This window comes from Babylonia areolata, chromosome 9 (genome assembly GCF_041734735.1).
Source record: "Babylonia areolata isolate BAREFJ2019XMU chromosome 9, ASM4173473v1, whole genome shotgun sequence".
Taxonomy (NCBI): domain Eukaryota; kingdom Metazoa; phylum Mollusca; class Gastropoda; order Neogastropoda; family Buccinidae; genus Babylonia; species Babylonia areolata.
Window position 1 is genome coordinate 30,551,458 of NC_134884.1, and position 27,500 is coordinate 30,578,957.

Here is a 27,500-nt window from a genome sequence, read left to right on the forward strand (position 1 = left end):
TATGACCCCCTTCAGTAAGGGGCTTTGGCCTTACTCTGAATAAAAGATCGTTATCGTTATCGTTATCATCTCTCGTTGTGTCTCTCTGCCACCTCCACCCCCACCCTCTCTCTCTGGTATAACGATGCGTTTGCTGTGGTATCCATATCGAACTAATCACTGCACGTAGTTTTGTGTCTTGTGGTGTTTTACTGAATGAACGGTTCAATTGTAAAGCTTTGATTTAAATATCTCCTCCTCCCCTGTCTCTCTTTCTCTCTCCCTCTCAATCTCACTCCTTCACCTCCCACCCCTTCTCTCGCTCTCTTATTTCTCCTCCTCTTCCCCATCTCTCTTTCTCTCTCTCTAGCGCCTTTCCCTCCCTCCCCCTCTTTTCTTAGTCCCCTCTCTCTCTCTCTGCCCCCCCTCTCTCTCATCATTCTCTTTCATTCCTTCTTTCATTCCTCTCAATCTCTTTCTCCATCCCTTGTCTCCCTTTTTCTTTCTCTCTCACATTCCTCTTTTTCTCTCATTCCCCTCTCTCCTAGCCCCCTCACCCTCCCTCTAATTCTTCCCCCTCTCTCTCCCACTCATTTCTGCCCCCCCCCTCCGCCTCTCCCCTCTCTCTCACATTCATCTTCCTTCACCCTCTCTCTCACGCTATTTCATTTATCTACCTCCTCTCTTTCTTTCCTTCTCCCTCTTTTATTCTTCTCTCTCTCTCTCCCTCTCTAGCTCTCCATTCCTTTCCCCCCTCCTTTCCCTTTCTCACCCTTTCTCATTCCCCTCCCTTCACTCTTCTCTCTCCCCTCTCTCCCCCAACCCTCTCTCTCTCTTTCTGTGCCGTTTGCAAACACATTATCACCCACACAGCGATTATGGTTCACGCTCCACAGGGACAGATGACCGATGCGATCAATGACGGGCCATCGCTTTTTCTTCTTCTTCTTTTTTCGTCAGTTTCCCTGCCACTTCGGGAACGTACACCACAACGAATGGACGTTGTGTAACAAACAGTCTGGTGTCGTTCGCCTCGCAGACTTAGTAAACAGAAATATTTTCACGCTTGTTTTGTTTGATTTGTGGCTATCTGTTTTGAGTGATAGTGTGCATTGTTGGAAAGACAGGAGAAGAGAGGATGGAGGATGGAGAGAGAGAGAGACAGAGAGAGAGTTGACACTTTGACTCTCTACTGTTATTAGCTTAACAGCCCATGTGACAGGGGGCGGGGTGGGGGTGGGGGGGCGGGGAGGGGAGGCGGAGGGAGGGGGTTACAGTGTCGTTTTATCCAATCATTTGAAAAAAGTAAAACAAAGCAAAAACAGCACCTAATGTTACAAAGGTTATATCAATAAACAACAGCCAACAAATTACATAAAAAATAACAACAACATCATCATCGTCAGATTGACCATCGAGAGGGAGAGAGAGAGAGAGAATGGGAGAGAGAGAGAGAGAGAGAGAGAGAGAGAGAGAGAGAGAGAGAGAGAGAGAGAGAGAGACTGACACTGGCACTGACACTGATTTTATTGCCATTGACAAAGATACCCTTTTGGCAAGGGGTTTACAATACATAGTGCCGAATAGCATCGGCCAAAATTTGTTTGGCTGATTTAGAGACACGTACCCAAAAGCAAACAATCAACAATGAACCAGAATATGCTTATCCACACTCGCACGCACTGACGCACAACCACTCATACATCCACACGCATATACACCAACATACACCTATCATCACGTACCTCACCTAATCCATTGTAACTTTAAAAACGACCATCTGGCTTCTATCCAAATCAAACAAATTTTCACACCTTATTCCACACTCCTATCCACTAGTAATTAGAAGGAAAACTAAATATTGGTATTCTTTCTACGAAAATCGCTACCTTCTGAAATAAATATTGCAAAAGACATAATTACTTCATCACGTTCAGTTGAGAGAATTGCCATAATATCTCTTTTTTGTGCGTCTGGTTCACTGAATAATTTGTATCCTGTGCGAATGTCTGCATATGGCGGGTAATCAAAAATACATTTCGTCCTCAATAGTGTTTGTTCCTGCACATACTGAACACCTGTTATCGTTGGTTGCTTCAAACCATATTCTTTTAGCATTTAAGCTAAAGATTCGGAATCTAGCCAGGTTGTACCATGCCATTTATGTATAACAATTAACAGATATTTTTCTACCTCCAATGCACTTTTAAATGACAGGAACTAGTCATATCTATCATTTCTATCGATACTGGCGTGTCAGTTTTGTCTATAACAATAGATAAAACGTTCTTTCTGGTCACACACACACACACACACACATACGCGCACACACACACAGACAGAGACAGACAGACAGCAAAACAGAGAGATCGAAACACATAGAGAACAAAAGGAGGAATATGTTTATTCACTTAAATGCAATGTGCGAAAGAATCATAATAATCATCTTAACACATATCTATGACACCTTTGACATGAAACAGGCATTACGAACATTACATCAACAAGCATGTTACATCTTGTAACTAAGCCTTGTAAATGCGAAGGGCTAACTCGCAAAGCGCAGTCACATTCCTGAAATATGCTCAAGCAGCGCAACCCTCTTGCATTGTTCTGCATTGCACTGCGTCGTATTGTTATGCACTGCATCGAAATTCATCGTATCGTATCGTATCGTATCGTGTTAATTGTATAGTATTGTTTAACTTTTTGTCACAATAATTATATTTCTCTTTCGGAAAAAAATGATGGGTCTACAAAGAGCACTCACATTTCTAGACGACACCAGAATATTGAATGGGAAGCTGCTAGCTGCAGGTATTATCACAGTGCATAGATTCACTTACTTGCAACGTAAGGTCACCGAGGACAGGCCAACAAAACAGAAAATGGGTCTCATCTTCCTCTGGCAATCTTCAGAAAGAGACATGCAGTTACATGTACACCACGTTCACATGAAATCAATATCTTTGGCAATAGCAAATGAGACACACAGAGACACAGACAAACATACACACACACACGCACGCACGTACACACGCAAGCACACACACATAGTGGAGTGATGGCCTAGAGGTAACGCGTCCGCCTAGGAAGCGAGAGAATCTGAGGGCGCTGGTTCGAATCACGGCTCAGCCGCCGATATTTTCTCCCCCTCCATTAGACCTTGAGTGGTGGTCTGGACGCTAGTCATTCGGATGAGACGATAAACCGAGGTCCCGTCGGCAGCATGCACTTAGCGCACGTAAAATAACCCACGGCAACAAAAGGGTTGTTCCTGGCAAAATTCTGTAGAAAAATCCACTTCGACAGGAAAAACAAATAAAACTGCACGCAGGAAAAAATACAAAAAAATGGGTGGCGCTGTAGTGTAGCGACGCGTTCTCCCTGGGGAGAGCAGCCCGAATTTCACACAGAGAAATCTGTTGTGATAGAAAGGAATACAAATACAAATACACACTCACACAGACGAGACAGAGATACAGACACACAAGACATATACAATACGCGGATCACCAATGAATGCATCTCGTGCACCGTAATCAACACAGTACATTTACCCTTCTCGCTATCATAGACTAATTTGACACAGGATCGATATCCATGACAAGATGATCACATTTGAAATCTTCGGAGCATGACTGATAAATATTAGCTTCTTCATATCTCTGTCAGTCAAGCAGAACTGTCGATCCGTTCAGAATCTTTCCTTGAAAATTGAATCTGTTCAGAGTGTTTGCCAGCTTCTTTTTTTTCCAAACATTAAAACCGCGCTGTTATCAAGAGTAAACACACACGAGTTTTGCTGCAATCAGTATCAAGATCAACATTAGCATTCCTCGAAACATAATCCACAGAAACAGGCGCTGCTGGGATCTGAAACAAGGACGTCACAGACCATGTCTGAACCAAGGACGTCACAGACCATGTCTGAACCAAGGACTTCACAGACCAGGTCTGAAACAAGGACTTCACATACCTTATCTGAAACAGGGACTTCACAGACCATATCTGAAACAAGAACGTCACAGACCATGTCTGAAACAAGGACGTCACAGACCATGTCTGAACCAAGGACGTCACAGACCATGTCTGAACCAAGGACTTCACAGACCAGGTCTGAAACAAGGACTTCACAGACCAGGTCTGAAACAAGGACGTCACAGACCATGTCTGAAACAAGGACGTCACAGACCAGGTCTGAACCAAGGACTTCACAGACCATGTCTGAAACAAGGACGTCACAGACCAGAAACAAGGACTTCACAGACCATGTCTGAACCAAGGACTTCACAGACCAGGTCTGAAACAAGGACTTCACAGACCAGGTCTGAAACAAGGACGTCACAGACCATGTCTGAAACAAGGACGTCACAGACCAGGTCTGAACCAAGGACTTCACAGACCATGTCTGAAACAAGGACGTCACAGACCAGAAACAAGGACTTCACAGACCATGTCTGAACCGAGGACTTCACAGACCATGTCTAAACCAAGGACTTCACAGACCAAGTCTGAAACAAGGACTTCACAGACCAGGTCTGAAACAAGGACGTCACAGACCATGTCTGAAACAAGGACGTCACAGACCAGGTCTGAACCAAGGACTTCACAGACCAGATCTGAACCACGGACTCTCCTGTCGCCACTGTCATCTGGACCTTACCTTGAGGACAGTCCACAACTACGTCTTAGAATCATTTTGTCCCACATGCAAAGGGCTAAATTTTCGTCCTCGCCACCGCCGCCATCACCACCACCACCATCATCACAACAACTACCACCACCATCATCACCCCTTTCCCTACCATCACAACCATCATTACTCCTACCACCGTCATCACGTTTAATGATTTAATGTAAGGATCCATTAGCAGTAGGTTTTCACACGCACCTTACATAAGCGGGAGCGTCAATTGAATAAAAACAAACAAACAAAAAAAAAACAAACCCAACTTTATAAAACCCTTCAATCGATATTTTTTCTTTCCCTAAGCGTTTTGAAAAGAAAAAGGAAAAGAAAAGTCTGCAGCAAACATAATAACGTGTGCGTGCACCCATGCATGCACAATTTATGCTACATATTATCCAACCATCGCTGCTTGTGTAAAACCAATAACCCGAGATATTTTTATGTGCACTTTCTTCATCTTTTTATGGAAACTCTACTGGAGAGATACAATTTGAAAACAGTGATTTTTAGGAAAAGTGGAAATGTTGTATGTAGAGCGCAGTTATTCGTTTTGCAAATCTGCTGGAGCTCTTTTCGAAGAAAAGTACTTGCAGAGAAGCAGGCAAGGGAAGAAAGAAAAGAAGAAATAAACGAAGAAAGAAAAGAAGAATTACAGAAAGAAAAGTATTGGGAAGGAATTGGAGGAACGAAAGTAAGAATGAAAAATAGAAAAGAAATATGGAATTAAAAAAGGGTAAAAAATGAAGGAAAGGGGAAAGAAAGAAACATAAGAAGGCAGAGAGTAGTAGTAGCAGCGGTAGTAATAGTCGTAGTATAAGTAGCAGCAGCAGTAGTAGTGGTAGTAGTATTGGTAGTAGTAGTAGTGTAGAATGGTGCAATGGCGTATAACTAAGTCCAGTTTGGTGTAGTAGAGTAAAGTGCAATGTCGTGTGGCATAAATGCTCAATTCTGTACATGACACTGTCAATTATTAATCCATGACCATAAGCACTTTAGGCACTGTAGTTTCGACCAAAAACCATATGGAAAAAAAAAGATGATGATGAAAACGAAGAAACCACATTCAGAACATGGCATGGTCAATTATTAATCCATCGCCGTAATCATATTTCGGCAACAGGTTTCGTTGTGGCATGGCCATACGAACAGTATATACTCCTATACATGTGGTATGCTTGACTCTGTGTGTGTGTGTGTGTTGTGTGTGTGTGTGTGTAGATATATGAATGCATTTGCGAGCGAGTGTGTGTGTGTGTGCGTGTATGCATGGGGAGTCAGGCGGTTATGTGTGTGTATCATTTGCTAGGTACATTTTGGTGCATATATGTATCTGCAATGTGTTATGTATTGCAACATACTTTTTGTAATGTACCAGAGCAGTGTTCTGGATAGAGTACTATTTAATTATCCATTGTTGTTATCATCAGTCTTCTCATTGTTATCATCATCATCATTATTACTTGTTATCAACTCCAAGCAAGACTGTACCCAGATTTTCCGACACACAGAACCACACAAAATTAATAGCCGAGGTCGCTGATAACCAGACACTTCCTATGACAGAGGGGACTGTTTACTTATTGATCCTCCTCCTGTCTGTAATTGCCGCCTTCGGTGTGCCGACGGCTACCGTCGATCAGATTACTTATTCGTCAAGGACACTCCAGGGCACAGGTGGATGCAAGATATATGATACGATGCTTTATTAATCTTGGGATCGTGAGAATGCAAGCATGGGAGTAATTTGTGCGTGCACGCGTGCGTGTGTTGATATGTGTGTGTTTGTGTGTTTTCGCATGTATGTATTTGAGCGTGTGCATGAGCGAATAAGCAAGCTCGTGCAACACAAGCGCTCGGGCGCGCGCGTGCGCAAACACACACACAACAACAACAACACACACACGCTAAATGTCACATGAACTAAAGCACGCGTGCAAGTCATTTATTTTAACAGAAACTTCTTTTTATTTTATTTAATTTAATTTTTACTCATTTGTGAAAATTTATTGCGGAAACCTTTTAATTACCTCAAAACACACACAAAAGTATCGCTTCTCACAACCGACGCATTCCTTCTGTCCATAAAAAGAGAAACAATGAAGCAAGAAGAGAGAGAGAGAGAAGAAGAAGAAGAAGAAGAAGAAGAGAGAGAAAGAGACAGACAGACAGACAGACAGAGTGATGGGGCGATGAAGGGACTGAGTACGACTGAATGGATCTTCAGGCAAAAATCCAATAGGAAGGTGAAAACGAAGAATAGTAGTCGAAGAAGAAGAAGAAGAAGAAGAAGAAGAAGAAGAAGAAACAACATCAATAACAGACAACTACATGCCAGAGGAGGAGGAGACGAAGAAGAAGAAGAAGAAGAAGAAGTAGTAGTAGTAGTAGCAGAAGTAGTTGAAGAAGGAGAAATATGACGATAAGGAAGAGGAGGAAGAAGACGTGGAGAAGTAAGTAAGAAAGAAAGAAAGAAAGCAGTTTAAAAGGCGGAAAATGTTATCGTTACATTTATAGAGCAGGAACAGAAGTTCACCATTTTCACTCCACATTCCGAAGTAATTTCGAACGAATGTTTTTTTGTTTTTGTTTTTAGGTGTCTGTTGGCCTACACGATGAATAAAGCCGACATTTTCCCTTGTAAATTGGTAGGCTCGAAGTTTCGTACTCGTAATTCGAGTATGAGGTCACACACACACACACACACAAACACACACACACACACGTATGAACTCGCGCACCAATAAGTGCATGTTGTATAACGAGATCTCTTCGATCGATTTTGAAAAAAAGAATTCGTCAAATGTGAATCAACCAAAACTTAGACCATTAGTGAAGTTTTCGAAGCTCATTTTATCTCTGCAGTTGGTGTCATTCCATCTGAACTTGTTGGTCCACACAGTTGTTGATACACTTTGCAGTGCAGCTATGGTTGTCGCTGAAGACTACCCTCGTTGTTGCTGCTGCTGGCACACACGCTGGAAGAGCGGTACGCAGGTGCGACAGGCAGTGATGGTAGCAGGTCGTGGACACAGGCTCAGGTGAGATACCGTGCAGAACGTACCTATTCAGCAGGAAACACACACACACACACACACACACACACACGCACACGCACACACACACAGAGTCTGGAATAATAAAATGACAATTTGCGTTGGTATTATAATTATACTGTTTGTTGCTGTAGCTTTGTGTACCTTAATGTCAGATAGAAGGGGTGTGAACAAAACTAGGGGCTTACCGGTGTGGAGTGATGGCCTAACGGTAACGCGTCTGCCCAGGAAGCGAGAGAATCTGAGCGCGCTGGTTCGAATCACGGCTCAGCCATGCCGATATTTTCTCCCCCTCCACTAGACCTTAAGTGATGGTCTGGACGCTAGTCATTCGGATGAGACGATAAACCGAGGCCCCGTGTGCAGCATGCACTTAGCACACGTAAAAGAACCCACGGCAACAAAAGGGTTGTTCTGTAGAAAAATCCACTTTGTTAGGAAAAACAACTAAAACTGCACGCAGGAAAAAATACAAAAAATGGGTGGCAATGTAGTGTAGCGACGCGCTATCCCTGGGGAGAGCAGCCCGAATTTCACACAGAGAAATCTGTTGTGATAAAAAGAAATACAAATACAAATACCTTCTTTGAAGGAAGCCGATTTGTAATGTAATGTAATACAATATAATGTAATGCAGTATAATGAAATACGAACATAACCCAGCATGGACACAGCTGCCTACATGACGAGGTAAAAACAGTTGTACACGTAAAAGCCCACTAATTCATGTTGATAAATGTGGGAATTGCAGAGGAAGAAGACTGAGTGATTGAATCTTTAATCGGTAAAGAATTAGGTGCAGTAAAGGCCCCCCCCCCCCCCTTTCTTTTTAATTAATTTTTTTTTTTTTTTTTACAAATAATTATTTAAGAAGAATAGGAAGAAGAAGGAGGAGGAGGAGGAGAAAAACAACAAGGAGAACAAGGATACGATAAATTGTTTGGGCATGACAATACGACACGTTCAACATGTTCAATGAGAAATATACTGAAGTTTGACAGAAAAAGCAAAAGAAACTTTCCACAGCAAAAACCAAACCCATTTCTTCTAGAGATAACCTACTGTTGCATGTGTGTGTGTGTGTGTGTGTGCGTGTGCGCTTGTGTGTGTGTGCGCGCTTGTGTGTGTGTGTGTGTGTGTGACCCTGGGGCGCCATGCTCATGACAGAGGTTTCCATCATCTGGGACAATGGCTGCCACGGTTCGCTTCCCTGCAGCCATTAGGCCTTCTGTGTGTGTGTGTGTGTGTGTGTGTGTGTGTGTGTGTGTGTGTGTGTGTGTGTGTGTGTGTGTGTGTGTGTGTGAAATAATGATAAAAGAGAGTGGGGGGAGAGAGAAAGGGGGCAAGAGAGATAGAAAGAGTGGGAAAGAGAGGGGACAAAAAGAGAGAAATATCAAGACAGATATGCAGACAGACAGAGAGAGATAGGGAGAAGGGAGAGAGAGACAGACAGATAGATAGATAGAGAGAGAGAATGAAAGAATGAATAAATGTTTTCTTGCAATCAGGCCATGGGCATCACTGCACAGGGATGCTGGGAAGGGGCACATGCTGACATAGCAACCAACCAAACACACACACACACACACACACACACACACACAGAGAGAGAGAGAGAGAGAGAGAGAGAGAGAGAGACAGACAGACAGACAGAGACAGAGACAGAATTATAACTGGCATACGCTTAAATGGAGCATAATACACACACACACACACCAAACACACAACCCCCGAAAACAACAACAAAACTAACGATGAATTGACGATGCATATGGGTGAGCAATAACTCATTGTTTGAGGTTAGACGTACTGCTTCTTTCTTAATTCCGTGGCATACACAATGTATTTGCAAAAGATCAATAATGTATTTGTCCGTGGACTAATTGCTGTCGTAACTTACGGCAACTGAATTATGTAATATTTGGGAAATATTATTCCCTTAACTCGCTCGGTACGGCCAGTTTCTTTCTTTCTTTCTCCCCCAGAGACCCCATCTGAAGTACAGTGGGTGTCTTAACTGGCACAGCTTATAGCTTTTATCGTTTGAAATGCGGTATTATTTTGTCTTCGTCCACCTCTGAAGTCTTGGAACCTTCTGTTAAAAACGCTTCAAAGACATCAGCAGCAGTAAACCCAAGCCATCGTCGTCTTTTTTGTCGTTCGTTCGAACGCAAAGAGTTAAGAGAGTCATTCAGTGGGCATACAACCAAACAGGATGTGGTGTTCGTTTTTAGTGTACTCAGAATAAAATAATGTGCATCTTCTCTGATCCTTAGAATAGCAGATAATTATGTTCCAGATCTGAACCAACTTACATATGCTGGTGAATAATAACATACCAAGATAGTCCTCTCATTTAAATTTACAAACTGTTGTACATCCATATATCTGACGAACACAATAACGTAGGAACCATCTATATATGAAAAGGCTTGAAGAACATTATGGATGGATTGAAACCCAGCTCCCTCACATTTTCCATTTCCATATCGTCTTTCTTGGCTTTCAGACCAAAGCTGCCAATGGCGTCGGTAAATTTTATCGCCCCGCGAGAGTTTATTCCATGTGATTCATCCATTTGATTCACTTCAAAACGATTGCCACCAAACCACTTAATTTCACATTTTGCAATACATCCTTGCCTTGAGATTATATACATACATATATACATACATAATATACATATATATGTGTGTGTATACATATACATTATATATATATATATAACACGCAAACGTTGAGGTGATACGAAATTATAGCCTGTCGTAAATTCAGTTGGCTTTGGAAGGTTTTATTTTTTAATTTATTTTTTTTTACAGTCGTTCGCAAATAACAAACTAAACGTCTCAATCTCGGATTGAGACAGCCCGTCTTCCCCCCTGTGGTCGTGCCATTTGCCAGATCGTTAACAAACATGGGGAAAAGCATAGGATATGCCATGCATTCTTGTCTCAGCCTTTATGGACAGTTGAATTAACCGGCAGTGAGGTTACCATGCATATCTGATACACGCTTTCACTGATGAGCAGCTACATTGATCGTAAATCGTTGAGCATAAAATCACTTTCTCCAGAACGGGACAGAACAGACTTGGAGAACAGAGTATAATTATATCAAAGGCCTTCTGGAAAGTCAACCAGGACTGCTAATCCTTTTTTGTTTGTTTGTTTTTTATTCTGTTATTGCGTAAAGTTTATAAAGGTATTGATTGGCAAAGCGTTTCTTTCGAAAATGATGCATCTTTGGCATCAGTGATCACAGGACTATGTTTTATCCATGCCACAAGCCTCCTTTTAATAATATACACAAGGGTTTTGCTCTCTCTCCCTCTCTCAGGCAAATCTACCTACACAGTCTAATGAATCGTAAACGTTTACTCAGTGTTTTCCTTCACATGAACAAATCATAGTGTTTGTGTTATTTGGGTATCTAACGATTCCATTCATTGCATCCTGATGAAATGGACCAACATCTATGTTTTATATTCGCCGACACAGTCTGATAATTCGTTAACATTAAACTCAGGGTTTACCTACACCTGACCAAATCATACTGGTTGTTTGTGCTATTTGGGTATTCAACGATTCCATTCATTGCATCCCAATGAAATGGACCAACATTGATTTTTGATATTTGCCCACACAGTCTATTAATTCGCAAATGTTTACTCAGGGTTTACATACACCTGACCAAATCATACTGGTTGTTTGTGCTGTTTTAGTATTCAATGATTCCATTCATTGCTTCCCAATGAAATGGACCAACATTGATTTTTGATATTTGCCCACACAGTCTAATAATTCGTAAATGTTTACTCGGGGTTTTCCTACACCTGACCAAATCATACTGGCTGTTTGTACTATTTAGGTATCACGATTCCATTCATTGCATCCCAGTGAAATTGATTTTTTTCTGGACTCCTTTGCACTGTGAAATTGTCTGTTGAAATATGCCAATCGCCTGCTGGGCGTAGCATGAGGGGAAAAATTACCACAAACGCACTTCATTGACCTCAGTCATAGGCAGAAATTTCCAGTAGTGGGGGAAAAAAAAGAAAAAAAAAAAGAAAAAAGAAAAGAGATACACGAACTTCTCAAAATTACATTTCTGAGGTGAATCATTCATTGTCGCTGAATATACGCGGGTAAAGTAAAGCGCCATTAAATGATTATTATTCAGACTGTTATCAAATGATCAATTTACGACATATTGCGAGGAAACCAAATGTATCTGCGCCGAGAACGTGACAGCAGTTGAAGACGTTTTGCTCCACTGTGTACAGACGAGACAATTTCTTACCATCAGATTTCATTTAATACGTACTGCCAGTACCAAGTGTTAAATTATTTTTGAAACGCAATTCTCTTTCAAAAATTTATATCTAGAAACTGTATGGCAAGTCACTTTTTGTGCAGTCTAGTCGGCCGACCTTAAAAAGAAGAAGAAGAAGAAGAAATACAACCACAAAAAACTCGATGTGTTTTTCTCCTTTCCTCATTCCTTCCCTCCTCCCTCAAGCCCTTTCGCTCCCACGTTCTTTCAGTTCAGTTTATTCCTCTTTGTTTGATCTTCTGAACTTATTCCAAGGTTACAAAACAACAGCAACAACAAAACATAATCTATTTGAATCTCAAACCATCAAAATAGATAAACGGATTATAGGCTTAAGCATTTGAAACAATACTGCGATGCTGTTCAGTTACTAAAACAACAGGACCAGTCTGATACATCGATGAATGGAATTCACCACTCCTTCCTAAAAACTCCTTTTCGCTTTTTTGTCGTTTCTGTTGTCGTCATCAAAATCGTCCTTTTCAATGTGTTTATTTTCGCTGTTGTTGCTTCTAATGATGTTGACATTTGTTGTCATTCTTTCCGGGTGAATGGTTTAAAGAGCAGATTAAACCATAGTCAATATTCCTTCTTTACTCTTACATTTGTAAGTGATCAAGGATTGAGTAATTCAAATGTTGCCACACGTGTGTGTTGAATGGAGTTCCCACCATCCATGCACACCCATAACACACACCCTCGCATCCACTCGTCGTATACATGCTAAGAAACACACACACACACACACACGTCTGGAACCTACCACACACGTCAGTAGAGAGAGAGAGAGAGAGAGAGAGAGAGAGAGAGAGAGGAGAGAGAGAGAGAGAGAGAGAGACAGAGACAGAATGAGAGACAGACTGAGCGACAGATACAGACAGACAGGCAGACAGACACAGAGAATGAGAGTCGGAAACAGAGACTGATAAAAAAAAGGGTTAATCTAAATTAACAAAGAGCAATTCTAATCGCAATGGAAACAATATCATTGCCCAGTCCTGCTTGAATCGACGATCAAACAGAACGTTCGCTCTTCATCAGCCTTTAGCTCTGAAGACCAGGCCATCATTATCAAAGTCATGCAATATCGATCAAGATGGGGGATTATGTCACAACTTATACTACTACAAACAATTGTTTCATTTCTCTGTTCTCTCTTTTTATCACTCACTCCTTCCCTTCCTTTCTTGCTTGCTGAAGAAGGTTTGCATGCCTGTTGTCTTCCTCCCTCTACCCCCTCCCTCCTTGCCTCCTCTGCGACTTCTCTCCCTGTCATGGATTGCGTAAACATTACACAGAACCATAAACATTTAAAAAGGACACGTAATTTCAATGGATCGAACAAAGTAAGTCGTTATGATTATGTTTTCATTTAATTTATCGAGCATTCTGAGGGCCAGAGAGGGAAACGCCAAACTGGCCAGGTGCATCCATCTGATTATCTGCTTGCTGTGGCACTAAAAATGATATGTCGGCCTCCTTCGTTAATAATCAACTTCCCCTTCTAACGCACATGATCAAAGCAGCCATGTTGACAAACAGGAACGAAAACTGTTCAATTATTTCCGTCATTGTCAGTCGATAAATTTCAACTGTTATCACTTTGTGGATGTTTTTTTTTTAACAATTAAAATGATTCTGGAAGTTTTCAGGTGGCAAAAATTGACAGAGAAGTGTTGTGCGCAGCTGAATAGAGATGTAGTTGAGAGACACACGCATGTGCAAGAGCGCACGCACACGCGCGCGCGCCCACACACACACGCACGCGCGCAATCTTTTGTACATTTGCCCTTATTCCACAGCAGTACGCTATGCACTGGCAGCAAAAGCCTGTCTTGGTGTTGGTTTGAAAATCCTGACCACAAAGAAATTTTGTTTGTGACAAACAATGGGTTTCAAAAGAGTTACGGAGTCGTCACATACCTTTTATACAGGTATACATATAGGTATATACATCCTGCCAAACAAGAAGGACAAGCTCAGAGAAACATGTACAGTCACTTTGGTCCCTACAAGGGCACATGCACGACTTAAAGAAGTGCTGCTATGTAATGCCCATTGGCTTGCTCACAGATGCATAATTATAAGGTAGAGAGCACGGCCGGAGATAACTGAGGATTAGGCCTATTGTCTTTAAGTCGTGTACCCTTGTCACTGCTCACAGATGTACTTTATAATTATAAGGTAGAGAGGATGGAAATAACTGAGGATTAGGCCTATTGTCTTCAACTTGAATCGCATGCCCATGTCTTAGGAAGCGAAAGTCGTTTGAAGATAAAATCACATAATTTGCGGAGTGCATGGATCTATCTTGTTAAAGCAGGGCTTACTTTAGAATATCTTGTTGTCCTGCCTACTGTGTTTGTTTTGTGACAGGTTTTTATTAAAATACTGCTTTAGAATAAAGTCTTCTCTGCTTGTTTGCAGTTTATACTCAAAGTCCATAGTTGTTGTGGTTTCTGTTTCCTTTTTTTGTTTTGTTTTTGTTTTCCAAATTACAAGTGAATCATCTCTACATAGCAGAAACTGTTCTTTTCAGGACGACAATATCCGCCCCCAAAACGGACAAAGGCTCCCATAGCCTGGCCAAGCGTTCTCTTCTACTGTTTGTCTTCCTCACTTTGATTCCTCATCTTTGTGTGCTGTTCATGTGCACGGATGCATGTGATTAACCACTATGGATGCACTTTGTTCAGCAAACGAGATGGGTGGGTAGCGCTGCACAAGTGTAGCCGCGACGCGCTCTCCCTGGGGAGAGCAGCCTGAATTTCACCCAGAGAAATCTGTTGTGACAAAGAATAATACAATACAATGCAATACAATGCATTCCGCTATCCAGACAGAAAACGAAGACCACACTGACCAATGTGAAAGAATAGTGAGGCTAAGAGAGTAAATGATTAACAAACAATAAAGAATGGTAACTCTCTCCATACACAAGGTACACAGTTTCAACAATTACGAAGTCAATGCTGCCTATGCTACCCAATCATCTGGCACACGGGTAAATAAAAGGTACTTTGAAACAAGCCCAGATGCTTCCTTAAAAAAACAACAACAGGGAAGCTCCGGGCTTGTCCTTATACCGATCATCTGACATATATACAAAAGAAATATGCAAACGCAAAATTAACTTTTTATTCAAGACTGGCATAGTCTTTTCTAACCCTGAAAATGCTACACAGAATAATACTGACCAACACTGGCGCAGAAGTTGCGGACAGTACGATCCAAGCTGAGGGAGGTAAAGGCCTGCACACACTGTTGCTGGGTCCGACCCGTGGGCACGGCAGGCGTCCACTGGCAGAAGAACTCCGCCACACGTGGGTTCCCCTGGGGCTGCCCTGGGGGGTTCACTCTTTGGCCGACGCCCCAAGAGGGCAAAAAGAGCAGCAGCACCATGGCCACCAGTAATGTGGCTGTCGTGTGCTTGCTGATAGTCACTGTTAACAAGTTACAGCAGATAATTAATGAAGATTCTTGAAACAATGATAATTATTTCGTCGTCTTCAAGACAGCAGCAAGAGCGGCAGCAGCAGCAGTAATAGTGGTGGAAGTGATGGTAAGAATCGGTGGTTGTTGTGGATGCATAACAGAAACGAAGAACTGTAAACTGGAGGAATTGGAAGAGAGAGAGAGAGAGAGAGAGAGAGAGAGAGAGAGAGAGAGAGAGAGAGAGAGAGAGAGAGAGAGAAGAAGAAGAAGAAGAAAAGACATATCAGGAAATGAGTATCGTGAACAATATATATTAATCAACAATATTTCGCTCTGTTGGGTGAAAGAAACCTGACATCTTCCTCACGATCAGCAGATCATTGTAAAGATTCATGAAACAATAATAATTATTTCGTCGTCGTGTCATAATAGCAGCAGCAACAGCAACAACAACAACAATAGCAGCGGCAAGAGTAGCAGTGGTGGTGGTTGTGTTGGTGAGGATTGGTAGTGTCTGTGGATACATAACAGAAATGAAGAACTGTACACCAGTACACAAAAACAGGAGGTGTTGAAAAAAAAAAGTGACGTATCAAGAGATGAGTATGACGGGCGCAATAGCCGAATGGTTAAAGCGTTGGACTTTCAATCTGAGGGTCCCGGGTTCGAATCACGGTGACGGCGCCTGGTGGGTAAAGGGTGGAGATTTTTACGATCTCCCAGGTCAACATATGTGCAGACCTGCGAGTGCCTGAACCCCCTTCGTGTGTATATGCAAGCAGAAGATCAAATACGCACGTTAAAGATCCTGTAGTCCATGTTAGCGTTCGGTGGGTTATGGAAACAAGAACATACCCAGCATGCACACCCCCGAAAACGGAGTATGGCTGCCTACATGGCGGGGTAAAAACGGTCATACACGTAAAAGCCCACTCGTGTGCTTACGAGTGAACGCAGAAGAAGAAGAAGAAGAGAGATGAGTATTATGAGTATCACATTCCCATATACCCGAGAAGGAAGGGACATGGTGTGTATAGTAAGTAGTCCCCACTGCAAGCAACAGAGAAATGAAAAAACAAAACAAGGTAGTCTGACGCAATGCAGACAGTGACAAGCCTCTGAGGCTTACATGTTTCCTTCTATACTTCCACTTAAACCCTGCTCCCTCACACACACACACACACACACACACACACACATATACGCGCGCGCACGCACGCACACACACAGAGTCACGTATTCACACTCACAAACATACGCCGGCACAGACACGCTTACACACACACACACACACACACACACACACACACATAGCCACACCTGCAACACGCGCCTCTCCTTTTCTCTGTCACACAGACACACACAGACATTAACACACACATACACACACAGAGGATTCAATATATTTTGATTCCGTAACCCCTTTTAGAACATATATCAAGAATCAAAATAGGCCTAAGGGAAGTTTCTACTTAAGAGAACCGTATCTGAAAGTACAAATGCTATCAAATTTTGTACTTGCAAAATAGATCAGGAGTGGTCATAAACGTAAACAACTGTATATATGATTAATTGATGAATTCATTGTGTGTCTTTAAACTGCTTGGAAACAAATCGTAAAAAAAAAAATCAAAAAAAATCAATGTCATTTGAAATCTAGTGTGATTTCGCGAAATAAACCGGTTTCATTGTTCAATGTGTTTGTGGCATTCCAGAAAAACAACAACAGAATTGATGTTAAAAAGAAAAGAAAAGATTATACCACATTCTCCATAACAAAAATCCTCGAATAATTCCCTTACCTTTCTCTCTTTCTTTCTCTAACCCCCCCCTCCCCACCCCCATCTTACACACACACACACACATAAAAACGCATACACATGCTAAATACACAAGCAATCATGCCTTTACATGCATATTCTACGTGCATTATCATATTTGAAAATTATATGATCAAGTCTGTGGCAGAGACAAAGTACACCTTCGCGCACATATGCGTGCTCTCACGCACATGCACATACATAAACAAATTGAAATAGGTAAGGTTGGGGGATAGGTATTCATGTTGTCTGGGAATGTTATGGTCCCAGGACACTTAGGACAAACTAACGCAGACAATTTGTAAAATGTTTGGTCACTCACTTTTCTCTCTGTAGCTTAATTCTTCAAAATGATATCCAAAAGAAGGCACGAAGAGCATTTCTGATCAGCCCTCAAATTTAGACAGGATGTGATGCGAAAATTGAACTCTTTCCCGCGCCTTTTCCTGAAAACTCACAACAAAGACACATCCCGCGTCATTTATAGACCGGTAAACTGTATCGTCAGCCTTACGTCATCAGATGACTGACGAAAGACTATGATGTCAGCTAGCATTTCGAACTGTAAAGCGGCAGTGCACACCTTTGTCAGGTATGTATATAACTATAATTAAGGTATGTTGTCATGTGCACGCGCGCGCGTGTATGTGTGTGTGTGTGTGTGTGTGTGTGTGTGTGTGTGCGTGTGTGTGTGTGTGTGTGTGTGTGCGTGTGTGTGTTCCTTTCATTCTTTTTTGCTGTTTTTATTTCTTTACACGTGGTAAATGAGAACACTCCCTTCCGCATCACCCCTTACGCACGCACGCACACACACACACACACACACACACACACTCACATGCACATACACACACGCACATACCGCAACACACACACATACACACGCACGCACACACACACGCACGCACACACACACGCACGCACGCGCACACACACATACACACACACACACACACACACACACTCTCGCTCTCTTTCTCTCTTTCTCTCTGTGTTTCTCTCAAAGGATTGATCGAAATTCACGTCGCAAGTCTTTGAAGTACCTTTGTCATGGGATAAAGGCTGTGGACGAATTGCGAGGCTTCTTGTCAAGCTGAGAGGGACATAGTGTGGACGTGTCAACGGGTATGTCAGCTGAGTACAAGGAACGACAACTGGGGAGAAAAGAAAGCTTTTGTGCAGAAGGACGCCTGCTGTGCGAGGCGTGTTTCCGTCAAAACCACAGTTGTGGTAATGACAGGCCAATCACGTTGCTTGTATCATCAGTATGTATGACACTTGTGGCCCCTGAGCTAATTACGAGCTTTATGAATAGCGATTATGTGCATCTGTTGGATTTCGTGTTTTTTTTTTTAATTGGGATTACCTATTTTCCTTATGTCTGTGTATGCTTTGTACGAGTTCATGCTCACGTGCTGACGTGAGTGTGACTGCGTGCATGTGTACGTTTGTATATGCAAGTGCTTATGTGTATGGTGTGTAAGCTTGCATGCATGTTTGTGAATGTCTGTTTGTGGGCTTGCATTTACTTGTTCACATTGTCTTTGCACATGTATGGGCATATATCTGTGAAAATTGTTCGGACTCTTAGTAGAATCCTGCAGCCTGAATTTTTTGTTCAAGTAAATTTGCTTTGCTGTGGGATTAAAATCGTCCTTGAATTTCTCTTCAAATCTGTCATGCTGTTATGTGCATAATCTCAGCATTTATGAAACATTGTCTGTTTGGCAGGGCAGATTTCTGTGTTGCCATTTGTTTTGATTTCAAGCATTTGAAAAACAGCTCATTATTTAAAAAAAACAACCCAAAACAAAAAACAAACAAAAACAAAACAAACAAATAATAACAAAAACAACAACCCACCCACACCCTCCAAACAAAAAACCCACAAAAAAACAACCAAAAAAACCTCCCCCAAAACAAAAAAAACAACAACACAAAAAACAAAACAAAACAACAAAAAAACACACATGAAAATCCAGAAGTAAAAGAGAAAATGAAAAGAGACCAAAGAAGAGTAAGAAGTCAAATACACAAATTCTAAAGAACACACTCACACACACACAGTTCCACTGTCATATTATTCTTTATTCAGTCTTTACAAGTGATGTCAGAACATGCACCAATTCAAACACTTTTGCACCAACATATCTATCTCACAATTCCTATCATTCACACGAAATGCTGAAGTTTTTTTTAAATGTGCTAAGAGAAAGGAACAATCACACTGTTCACCCAGATCACCTTCACATCATTTGTAGATGACTCATCACCAGACACAAGTCAAGCTACATCTTCATTCAAAGAATGTGCCCTTCATGAAAGCAAGGTAAGACAAAAGTTCACAAGTGTTTTATTTTAGTTCCTTTCACAAAAGACTTGAAGGAAACCCAAGGCCTTTACTGCATAAGGTAAGGGAATGAGAAGTGCAGGTGAAAAGAAGGGTTGCTAGGAGCACCTTCATAATGACCTGAACATATGGATGAGTAGAACTTTTCCTGTGTCATGAGGGGAGAATAGGACAGCAATGGGCTAGAGTTTAGGAGTACAGTCTCTGAAAGATAACATCACCTTCAATTTAGAACTCGGGATGACAAGGCATCAAAATAATCAAGTGTGTTTCGAGCCAATCCAAGATATGGGTGACTGGGTGACTGTTAGTCTCTTGGTCATTTTCTGTGTCTCCAGCTTTACACAATATTATCCTCTACCCTCTCTATCTCTCAAATGCACTTGGAACATTGTTCACACACACACACACACACACACACACACACACATGTTCATGTATGTAAGATGCATGGAAAAACAGTCAGAGTGAACAGAAACAACTCTTAACTGGCAACTAATATTCCATGCTGTAAATCATGCATTCGCACGGACAGTGGAAGACAGACCACACGAACCACTGCAGGTTTTTAAAACAAGACAGCAAAAATATACCATACTTTAATCGTGGCGGGGGAAGGGAGGAGGGGTGTAGGGGAGAGGGGTTGGTAAGGGAGGGAAGGGGGGGATGGAGGAGACAAACAGGTAAGGGACATTGTTTCAAACACAACTGCAAACATTATTTTCACTTCTGACTAAAAGTGCATGCTTCCTGGATAAACAGTGAACAGTGTGAATATAATTCTATGACTGACTGACCTGTGGAAAAAAACAGCAGAACAAATGACAGTATCAGTCATCCAGTCATAAAGGTATCTTCACATCAGTCAACAATATATTTTCAATCATCACAGGGGGTTTTCTTGATGCAGTCTTACTGACAACAAATCTTCCCCATCACTGTTCCGCACATATTCTTCCTTGACAAAAAAAACAACAAAACACACTGACACTTTTGCAAGCTGAGTCATTACCTAGCAACAGTCTAAAAACAGTACATCACTTGCATCTTTCTTGTCTTTCTTTTAACTGCAGGGTTTTCAATACAAAGCAATCAAGCATCCACTTCAGATGAATTTTGGGTTTTTGAGGTTTTGGTTTTACTCCAGTAAGCAAGCAAATGATACCCAGTATTCCTTTCATCAAAACTAAAATGTCACCCTTTGCATATTATGAGTGGAAAGAAATCCGACACCAACTTTGCAATAAACATAAACCACCATGCCCTAACAACTGAAGAAACTCATAAAACAAAATAAGGTCAATTAACAGATAAAAAAAAGGGGGAAAAATGTGTAATCCTTTGCCAGAAATCAGTTTTGCTGCTGCACCTGAACCCGGACCACCTTCTTGGTCACCATGTAGTCCTCTGGGTCAGACTCGGCACTGAAGGAATCAGAGTCGGAGCTGCCGTCATCGTAGGACCCGATGCCTGGCAAAATGCCTGCCACCTGCGCCACTGGCTTGGTCCTGTCGATCAGCTTCAGCAACTTGTCTTCTGCTGCTGGGTCGCTGTTGGAGGAGTTATCACCTGGAGACAAACAGGCAAGAGACATCATTAGTGACAAATCTAATGGCATTCCTGGTGGAGGAGACAAACAGGTAATGGACATCATTAACCGTAAATGTAATGGCATTCCTGGTGGAGGACATAAGGGAAATCATTAACAATGAATGTAATGGCATGGTTGCAGAGTGGCAAGTACATCAAATTTGTGTCAACACCTGTCAACAACACTGCTTCAGAAAGTTAGAAATACTAGCACCTGTCTTCTGAATTTTTTTTTTTTTTTCTCAGATGAAAATAAATTTCTTCAGAAAAAATGACAAGAACAGATATGCTTTCATGGATATGTGGATAAGAAGCAATCTTCAACAAAAATAACCAAGATATGCTTTCATGAATATGTGGGCAATAAGCAATCTATTAATATTATTCAAAAGTATTGTTACTGAATATATGAAAATGGACATGTCTGTCTGACTTAATATTTTCAGGATCACTGATACACTAAATGAACAACATGGGCAACAGACTTACTCTCTGAACGTGACCTCTTGCTCCCATCTTCAGATGGATTTTCTGTGCTGAAAACACAAAGAAACAACTCAAACAATTAGAAAATGCATCAACAGGTGAACATGCATAGACACTCACACACAGACATATTCACATAGTGACATACACACACACTCGCACTCAAATAGTGAGTATCAGTATCAGCAGCTGCGTTCGGACAAATCCATAAACGCTACACCACATCTGCCAAGCAGATGCCTGATCAGCAGCGTAACCCAACGTGCTTAGTCAAGCCTTGAGAAAAAAAGAAAAAGAAAAAAAAAGAAAACAGAAAAAAGGCAGTGAAATGCAAATTAACACACACATACACAACACACACACACTCTCTCTCCCACATAATACACATACACGCTCTTACTCCTCTGCTCCCGAGTAAAACACAGCAACCCTAAAAGAAAGAAAAAAAAAAAAGGAAGAACAGCTGAGAAGAAAAAAGCAATGTAAACAACAACAAAAGGTTGGGAGAGGAGGGGAGTAAGGGGGACGAGTCAGGGGATGTAAAATCTGCCCTCCACCAGATCCATCAGCAATCTTTGCAGCACTAAATTATGCCTAGTGTTAAGAACTGTCCAACGTTCATGGAATTTGCGCATATGAAACCAAACCTAGCTAAATAAGAGCACAGCTGCTTCACAGCAGCACCCATCCAGTACATCCCAACTTCCACAGGCTTGGGCATTCAAGTCCTCACCTTCAGTCTCATGTTTGCCACAATGCAGTGTGGTGCACTGTCAGTGTGGACCACCAGCTTGTGTAGGTGCCACAGTTGCTACTGTCATCCATGGCATCCAAGGGGGAAGACAAAAAGCCATGGCACCCCTGCAAACTCCACTGCACCAGACTGCAACTGTTGCCTGGAGGCCTTGTGGTAATGCACCTGACTAGGACGTGAGTGTCCACAGGTTTGATTCCAATATATGGACTGGGATATTTGCATCCCCTCTCCACTGGACAGACCTGCGTGCTAGTCTTTTGCAAGAGACGATAAACCAATGTCCCAAGGCTCACCGACTGCTACAGAAGTTGTTGGAGTGACATTAGCGATATAAGGCTTTGGACTGACTTTTGAGTTTTACCACATTGATCATAATTTGACCACCATGCCTAATCCACATGTGCTAGGCTTATTCTTGGATTTTTGATGACTTTTATTCCTGAATTCATGGTCCGTGCCTTGTAGACTGAAAATTATGATACAGTATTCACAACAGATTCACCGTTCTCTTCACAGAGGAGAAACTGTACATAATAATATATGAAGCACTATAAACAGTATAGTCTGTACTGGAAGGGGCAGTTCATACAATAACAGCAAAAATTCCAAAGATGTTCTCTTCTGACACTGGTGTCAGTCATGAACATAAGTCAGTCATAAGAATACAAAGGGACGCAATCCAATCTCAAACCATGGTGCACATCTTGGGTTGTTTCCCATACAGAGCCCTGCTTCTGAATGACGAAAACATAGATTTATCAGAGTTCAGTATGCACACAGTATTATAAAGTAATGAACGTACAACACAGTCCAGTGGCAAAGGAAGGGTTAGCATGATGATGAACAACCTGTTCAGTGTCTTAAAAAAAATCTTGGGCATATCCTTGCAGAACAGTCTCCAAGAGAAATGCAATTCTAAACAAAAACACCAGGCATAGCCAATGTACAAATTCAGAGGACAGTTGTACACAGTCTGGATAGAACTCGCTCCAAAAATTCACAAGAACCACCTGAATACTTGAAAATTTCACACCCAATACCTTTTTCTCTTGATGGCCCCCATAAGCAAGGACTGCTGTGACTTCTTTGCTGTTGATGTGGAAGCAGTTGGTGAGGTTTTCTTCACATCAGGGGCTGACTGTGACTTTTCTGTGACTCGCTTGATGGCTGCCTCCTAAGGTAGTTAAAAAAAAAAGTTATCATTAGTTTGTTTGCTGTTAACAGAGAACATCTGATATGAATGTACAATTCTTATTTTTGAAGTTGCCCATGAATGTTTAGTCATTACATTCTTTGTGATATCCAACCCGCACATCTGAATAATGACTTTTCTGTGAATTTCACTCTTGAAGCCAAAGACATCACAAGCATTAATAAGTTAGTACAAGCACCATAAACAATGGGCAGCTAATGTGGCACAGAATTAAAATGAAGCTGTCAAAAAAAATGATGCACCGTCAACACAACAGGATGAGAGCTATGGAACTGGAAACATAAATTAATGCATACATCCAATCGGTTAAGGAGTGATGTCATCTTTGAATTATGTAATTTATAAATCAATACATTTTGTGTGTGTGTGTGTGTGTGTTAGTAGTCTGACAGGAAAAAACACTGTCAAGGAGAGATGAATTATGTTATACATAACATGGAGTGAAGGCCTTTTCACTATTCCAGTCAGTTGTTTTCCTGTCTGTGAGCTTCCTTGTCAACACCTATGCAGTCAATGGGTAAGTTCATGGCTGTGGACTTTCACTAGCGAGTCATGCTGTTCTGTCATGCATGTAGAAACTCCTAAGGGAAAGAAACACATAACATGGATGTTACTGCCCCTACATGCTGAAGAAGTATCCCTGCAATCCATCATGCCCTCTACGATCAGATTCCACTCTGTTTCTGTGTTCCCAGATTCAAACCCTCCACAATCTGTCACTGACCTGTCTGTCTCTGGACCTTACACTTGGGGAACAATTCCCCTATTTTGCTTCGTCAAATCCCTGCACTCAGCTCTCTCAAGTCTTTCTTAAAACCTAACTCTTAAAAAAACATAGCTCTTGATTCTTGATTTTTACTGCCAATAACTTCTCTGGCCTTCTGTCTACATACATGTATAAATTCCTAAGTTTTGTCTTTCATTCCTTAGTTTCGGAGTTAAGCATATGTGCAAAAGCTGGCTGTGAAAGCAGTCTGATTTGTTACCACAAAAGATTTAACACCATATACAAATTATACAATTATTTAATATTATAATCATTATCAATATTAGAAGTAGTAGCAGAAAAACAACTCTGCCTATGCCGGTCGCAGGCCTGTATGCTATAGGGGGAGTGTTGGACGAGGGGCTTGCAACCCTTCTGCTGTAAAAAAAACAACAAAAACAAAAAACAAACAAAGCTACAAAAACACTAACATGAACATAAAAAAACCCAAAAAACAAACAAAAAAAAAACCCCCAGAGCGTTTGTTGATGGCCTATGTCCCAGACTGGGCAACAGGCGTAGGTGAGGTGATGTGAGCAGAAAAAACGGAACATTCTGGATGCAACTGGACTGAGTGTGATTCAAACTGAACGGTTCCCCAATGCTGAGGCCCACCTTCATCTGCTCCAGCACCACCTTCTCCTCCTTCTCTCGCTCCTTCTCAAGTTGCAGTTGTCGGTTGGACACATAGTTCAGGAACTTGGTCTCCTCCTCCTCAAGACCCTGTACGCTGTTGCCTGAAAAGGTTATGTCATCATGGGTGTTATGTTTACATGTATGTACATGTATGCAAAGTAGATAAGACAGATTAGAGAGAGAGAGAGAGTGAGAGAGAGACAGACCGACACTCAGAGGAAGAGACAGAGAGGGATAGACAGAGACAGAGAAAGATATATATATATATAGAGAGAGAGAAGCCAGAGAAAGATCTAACACAGATGAAAAAGACAGACATTTAGACAAGGACAAAAAGATGTTTACAAAAACACACACATATATATATGCATAAATATGCAATACAAAATCATAAGCTGTCTCTTTCCGCACTCAGACAACACATATTGACAGTTTCACATACACATTTTGTGACAGTATCAGTATATATCAGTTGCTCAAGGAGGCGTTACTGCATTCAGACAAATCCATATACGCTACATCACATCTGCCAAGCAGATGCCTGACCAGCAGCATAACCCAACACACTTAGGCCTTGAGAAAAAAAGAGAGAAAAACCCCAAAACAAATAAAGAAGTAAATGAATATCTAAATATGAACAAAAAAAAACCCCAAAACAAAACAAAAACAAAAACAACAAAAATTGTGACAAACATGGGAAACTTACGCATTTTAAACTGCTCTTCATATTCTTGCTGCTTGCTGGCTTTGTTCTCTTCAAGCTGTTCAAACAGTGACTTCGTTTCTTCCTCTGGGCATTCTGAAACACACAGGGGAAATAATAAGAATCTAGATCCTGTGGCTTGTCAAGTACTGCTCTCATGGTAACCTCAAATTTCCTTTTACATCCAAAATAGATACAAACCTGTGCACCCCTCAACCAACCTTTTCAGTACTGTCATAAGAGTCTTCAGTATTTTTCACTGGCTTTCAGTTCTTTATCACATTTGATCAATATTGACCATTGCTTGCTCTCTCTCTCTCTCCCCATCCTCCCTCCCACTCTCTTATAAAAGAAAAATTCTTATCTTGCAATATCCAATAACCATTTTCATGACAGGAACAAAAATATTTTTTGCACTGTAGATTGTTGAGAAATTGGATTTTGGTTTATGAAAACAGATTTCCGTATTTCTCTCTCTCTCTCTTTTTTTCCCCCCAGAGACAAATACTGAAAAATATGGGGGGTGCACAGGTCTGTAGATAAGTTTGTGTCAGAGTTTCGGTGTTGGCAGATTCATGGAGACAGTTGATGGAAAATGTGGTGGCAGTCTCCACTCCAGGGGAGGCACTCACTGGATATGGTTAAGCAACCAATTTCACTGAATAAATTTTGTCATTGGTGGAGGGCTTTGGAGACTTGTGGTGTTCTGCATACAATGAATTAGAACATCTGACACTGACAAACCATCTAAGTGATGCAGCAGCAGCAGTGCAGGGTCTCCTATGGTGCCTGGTCTCATGGCAACCTAGCACAGTGTCTGTAAGTGTAACAGAATGAGCCAGACTATGGCTCCACACAGAAGATTCAAGATGAGTAGCACTGGGGTCATGCTATTTTTACAACAGAGGATGGGCATAAAAAAGAAAATCAAACAAACATATCAATGCCTTTTAACTTTTAGATCTGCTGCTTTCATCAGGATTAAAAAAACAAAAAAAACACCCAAAAAACAACAACCAAAAAACTGTTCTGTTATGCTTGTTATCTGAGAAGAAATAACCATTTTCTAATTGTCAAGAATATATGATCACAATCACAATGCAGATCCCTTCACTATACCCCCGTAAACATAAAAAAAAACCCATCCAAAAAACAACTAATCTGTAAGAATCTGAAAAAAAAACAACCACCCTAAAATGAAAGACACATGTTGCATGTTCATATGATATGCTGATAGTTTACACTATTTACCTCTGTGTGTGTATGCGTGTGTGTGTGTGTGCATGCGTGTGTCACAATGTGTGTGTGTGCATGCATGCACATGTGTACGCATGTGGTGTGTGTGTGTGTGTGTGTGTGTGTGTGTGTGTGTGTACATTCTATTTTACCTTCAGGATCATCCGGCTTTCTGACTTTTTCCCATTGTTCTTGCCGTTTTCGCTTTTTCTCCTCTACCTCCTCCTGCGTCTCAAATTTTTTCACAGTGAAGGAGCTGCTTCCAGATCCAAAACTCATTGTTGCTTTATGTTGTCTTGTACTTTGCTTGGCAATAAACAAGATGAGTGATTCTTGCCTGAAATGAAAGAGAAGACAAAATATTTAACTCGAGAATCTTTCTAAGATATCAAAGGAAACTTACTGGTGTTGAACTTTATTTTCAAGAGAGAGCAGAATATAATGAATGTGG

The 27,500-nt window shown here is 41.3% G+C and overlaps 2 protein-coding genes across 2 annotated transcripts in view; both read right to left on the reverse strand.

Annotated features, from left to right (window-relative positions):
• Positions 1 to 6,623: 6,623 nt before the first annotated feature.
• Positions 6,624 to 17,748, reverse strand: LOC143285830 (uncharacterized). Its single transcript, XM_076593263.1, has 3 exons — positions 17,635 to 17,748; positions 15,255 to 15,500; positions 6,624 to 7,733 (listed from the first exon to the last, which is right to left on the reverse strand). The coding sequence occupies exons 1-3, from the start codon at positions 17,690 to 17,692 to the stop codon at positions 7,615 to 7,617; spliced, it is 423 nt and encodes a 140-aa protein (XP_076449378.1). The 5' UTR covers positions 17,693 to 17,748; the 3' UTR covers positions 6,624 to 7,614.
• A 1,631-nt stretch (positions 17,749 to 19,379) lies between these two features.
• The window catches only part of LOC143285831 (PSME3-interacting protein-like), a 9,087-nt gene continuing 966 nt past the window's right edge, over positions 19,380 to 27,500 (reverse strand). The window contains exons 2-7 of the mRNA XM_076593264.1: positions 27,202 to 27,386; positions 25,817 to 25,909; positions 25,090 to 25,211; positions 23,536 to 23,669; positions 21,742 to 21,788; positions 19,380 to 21,231 (exon numbers count right to left, since the gene is read on the reverse strand). Coding sequence (XP_076449379.1) covers positions 21,014 to 21,231; positions 21,742 to 21,788; positions 23,536 to 23,669; positions 25,090 to 25,211; positions 25,817 to 25,909; positions 27,202 to 27,328 — 741 coding nt within the window. The 5' untranslated portion in view covers positions 27,329 to 27,386 and the 3' untranslated portion in view covers positions 19,380 to 21,013. The remainder of the gene's footprint in view (positions 21,232 to 21,741; positions 21,789 to 23,535; positions 23,670 to 25,089; positions 25,212 to 25,816; positions 25,910 to 27,201; positions 27,387 to 27,500) is intronic.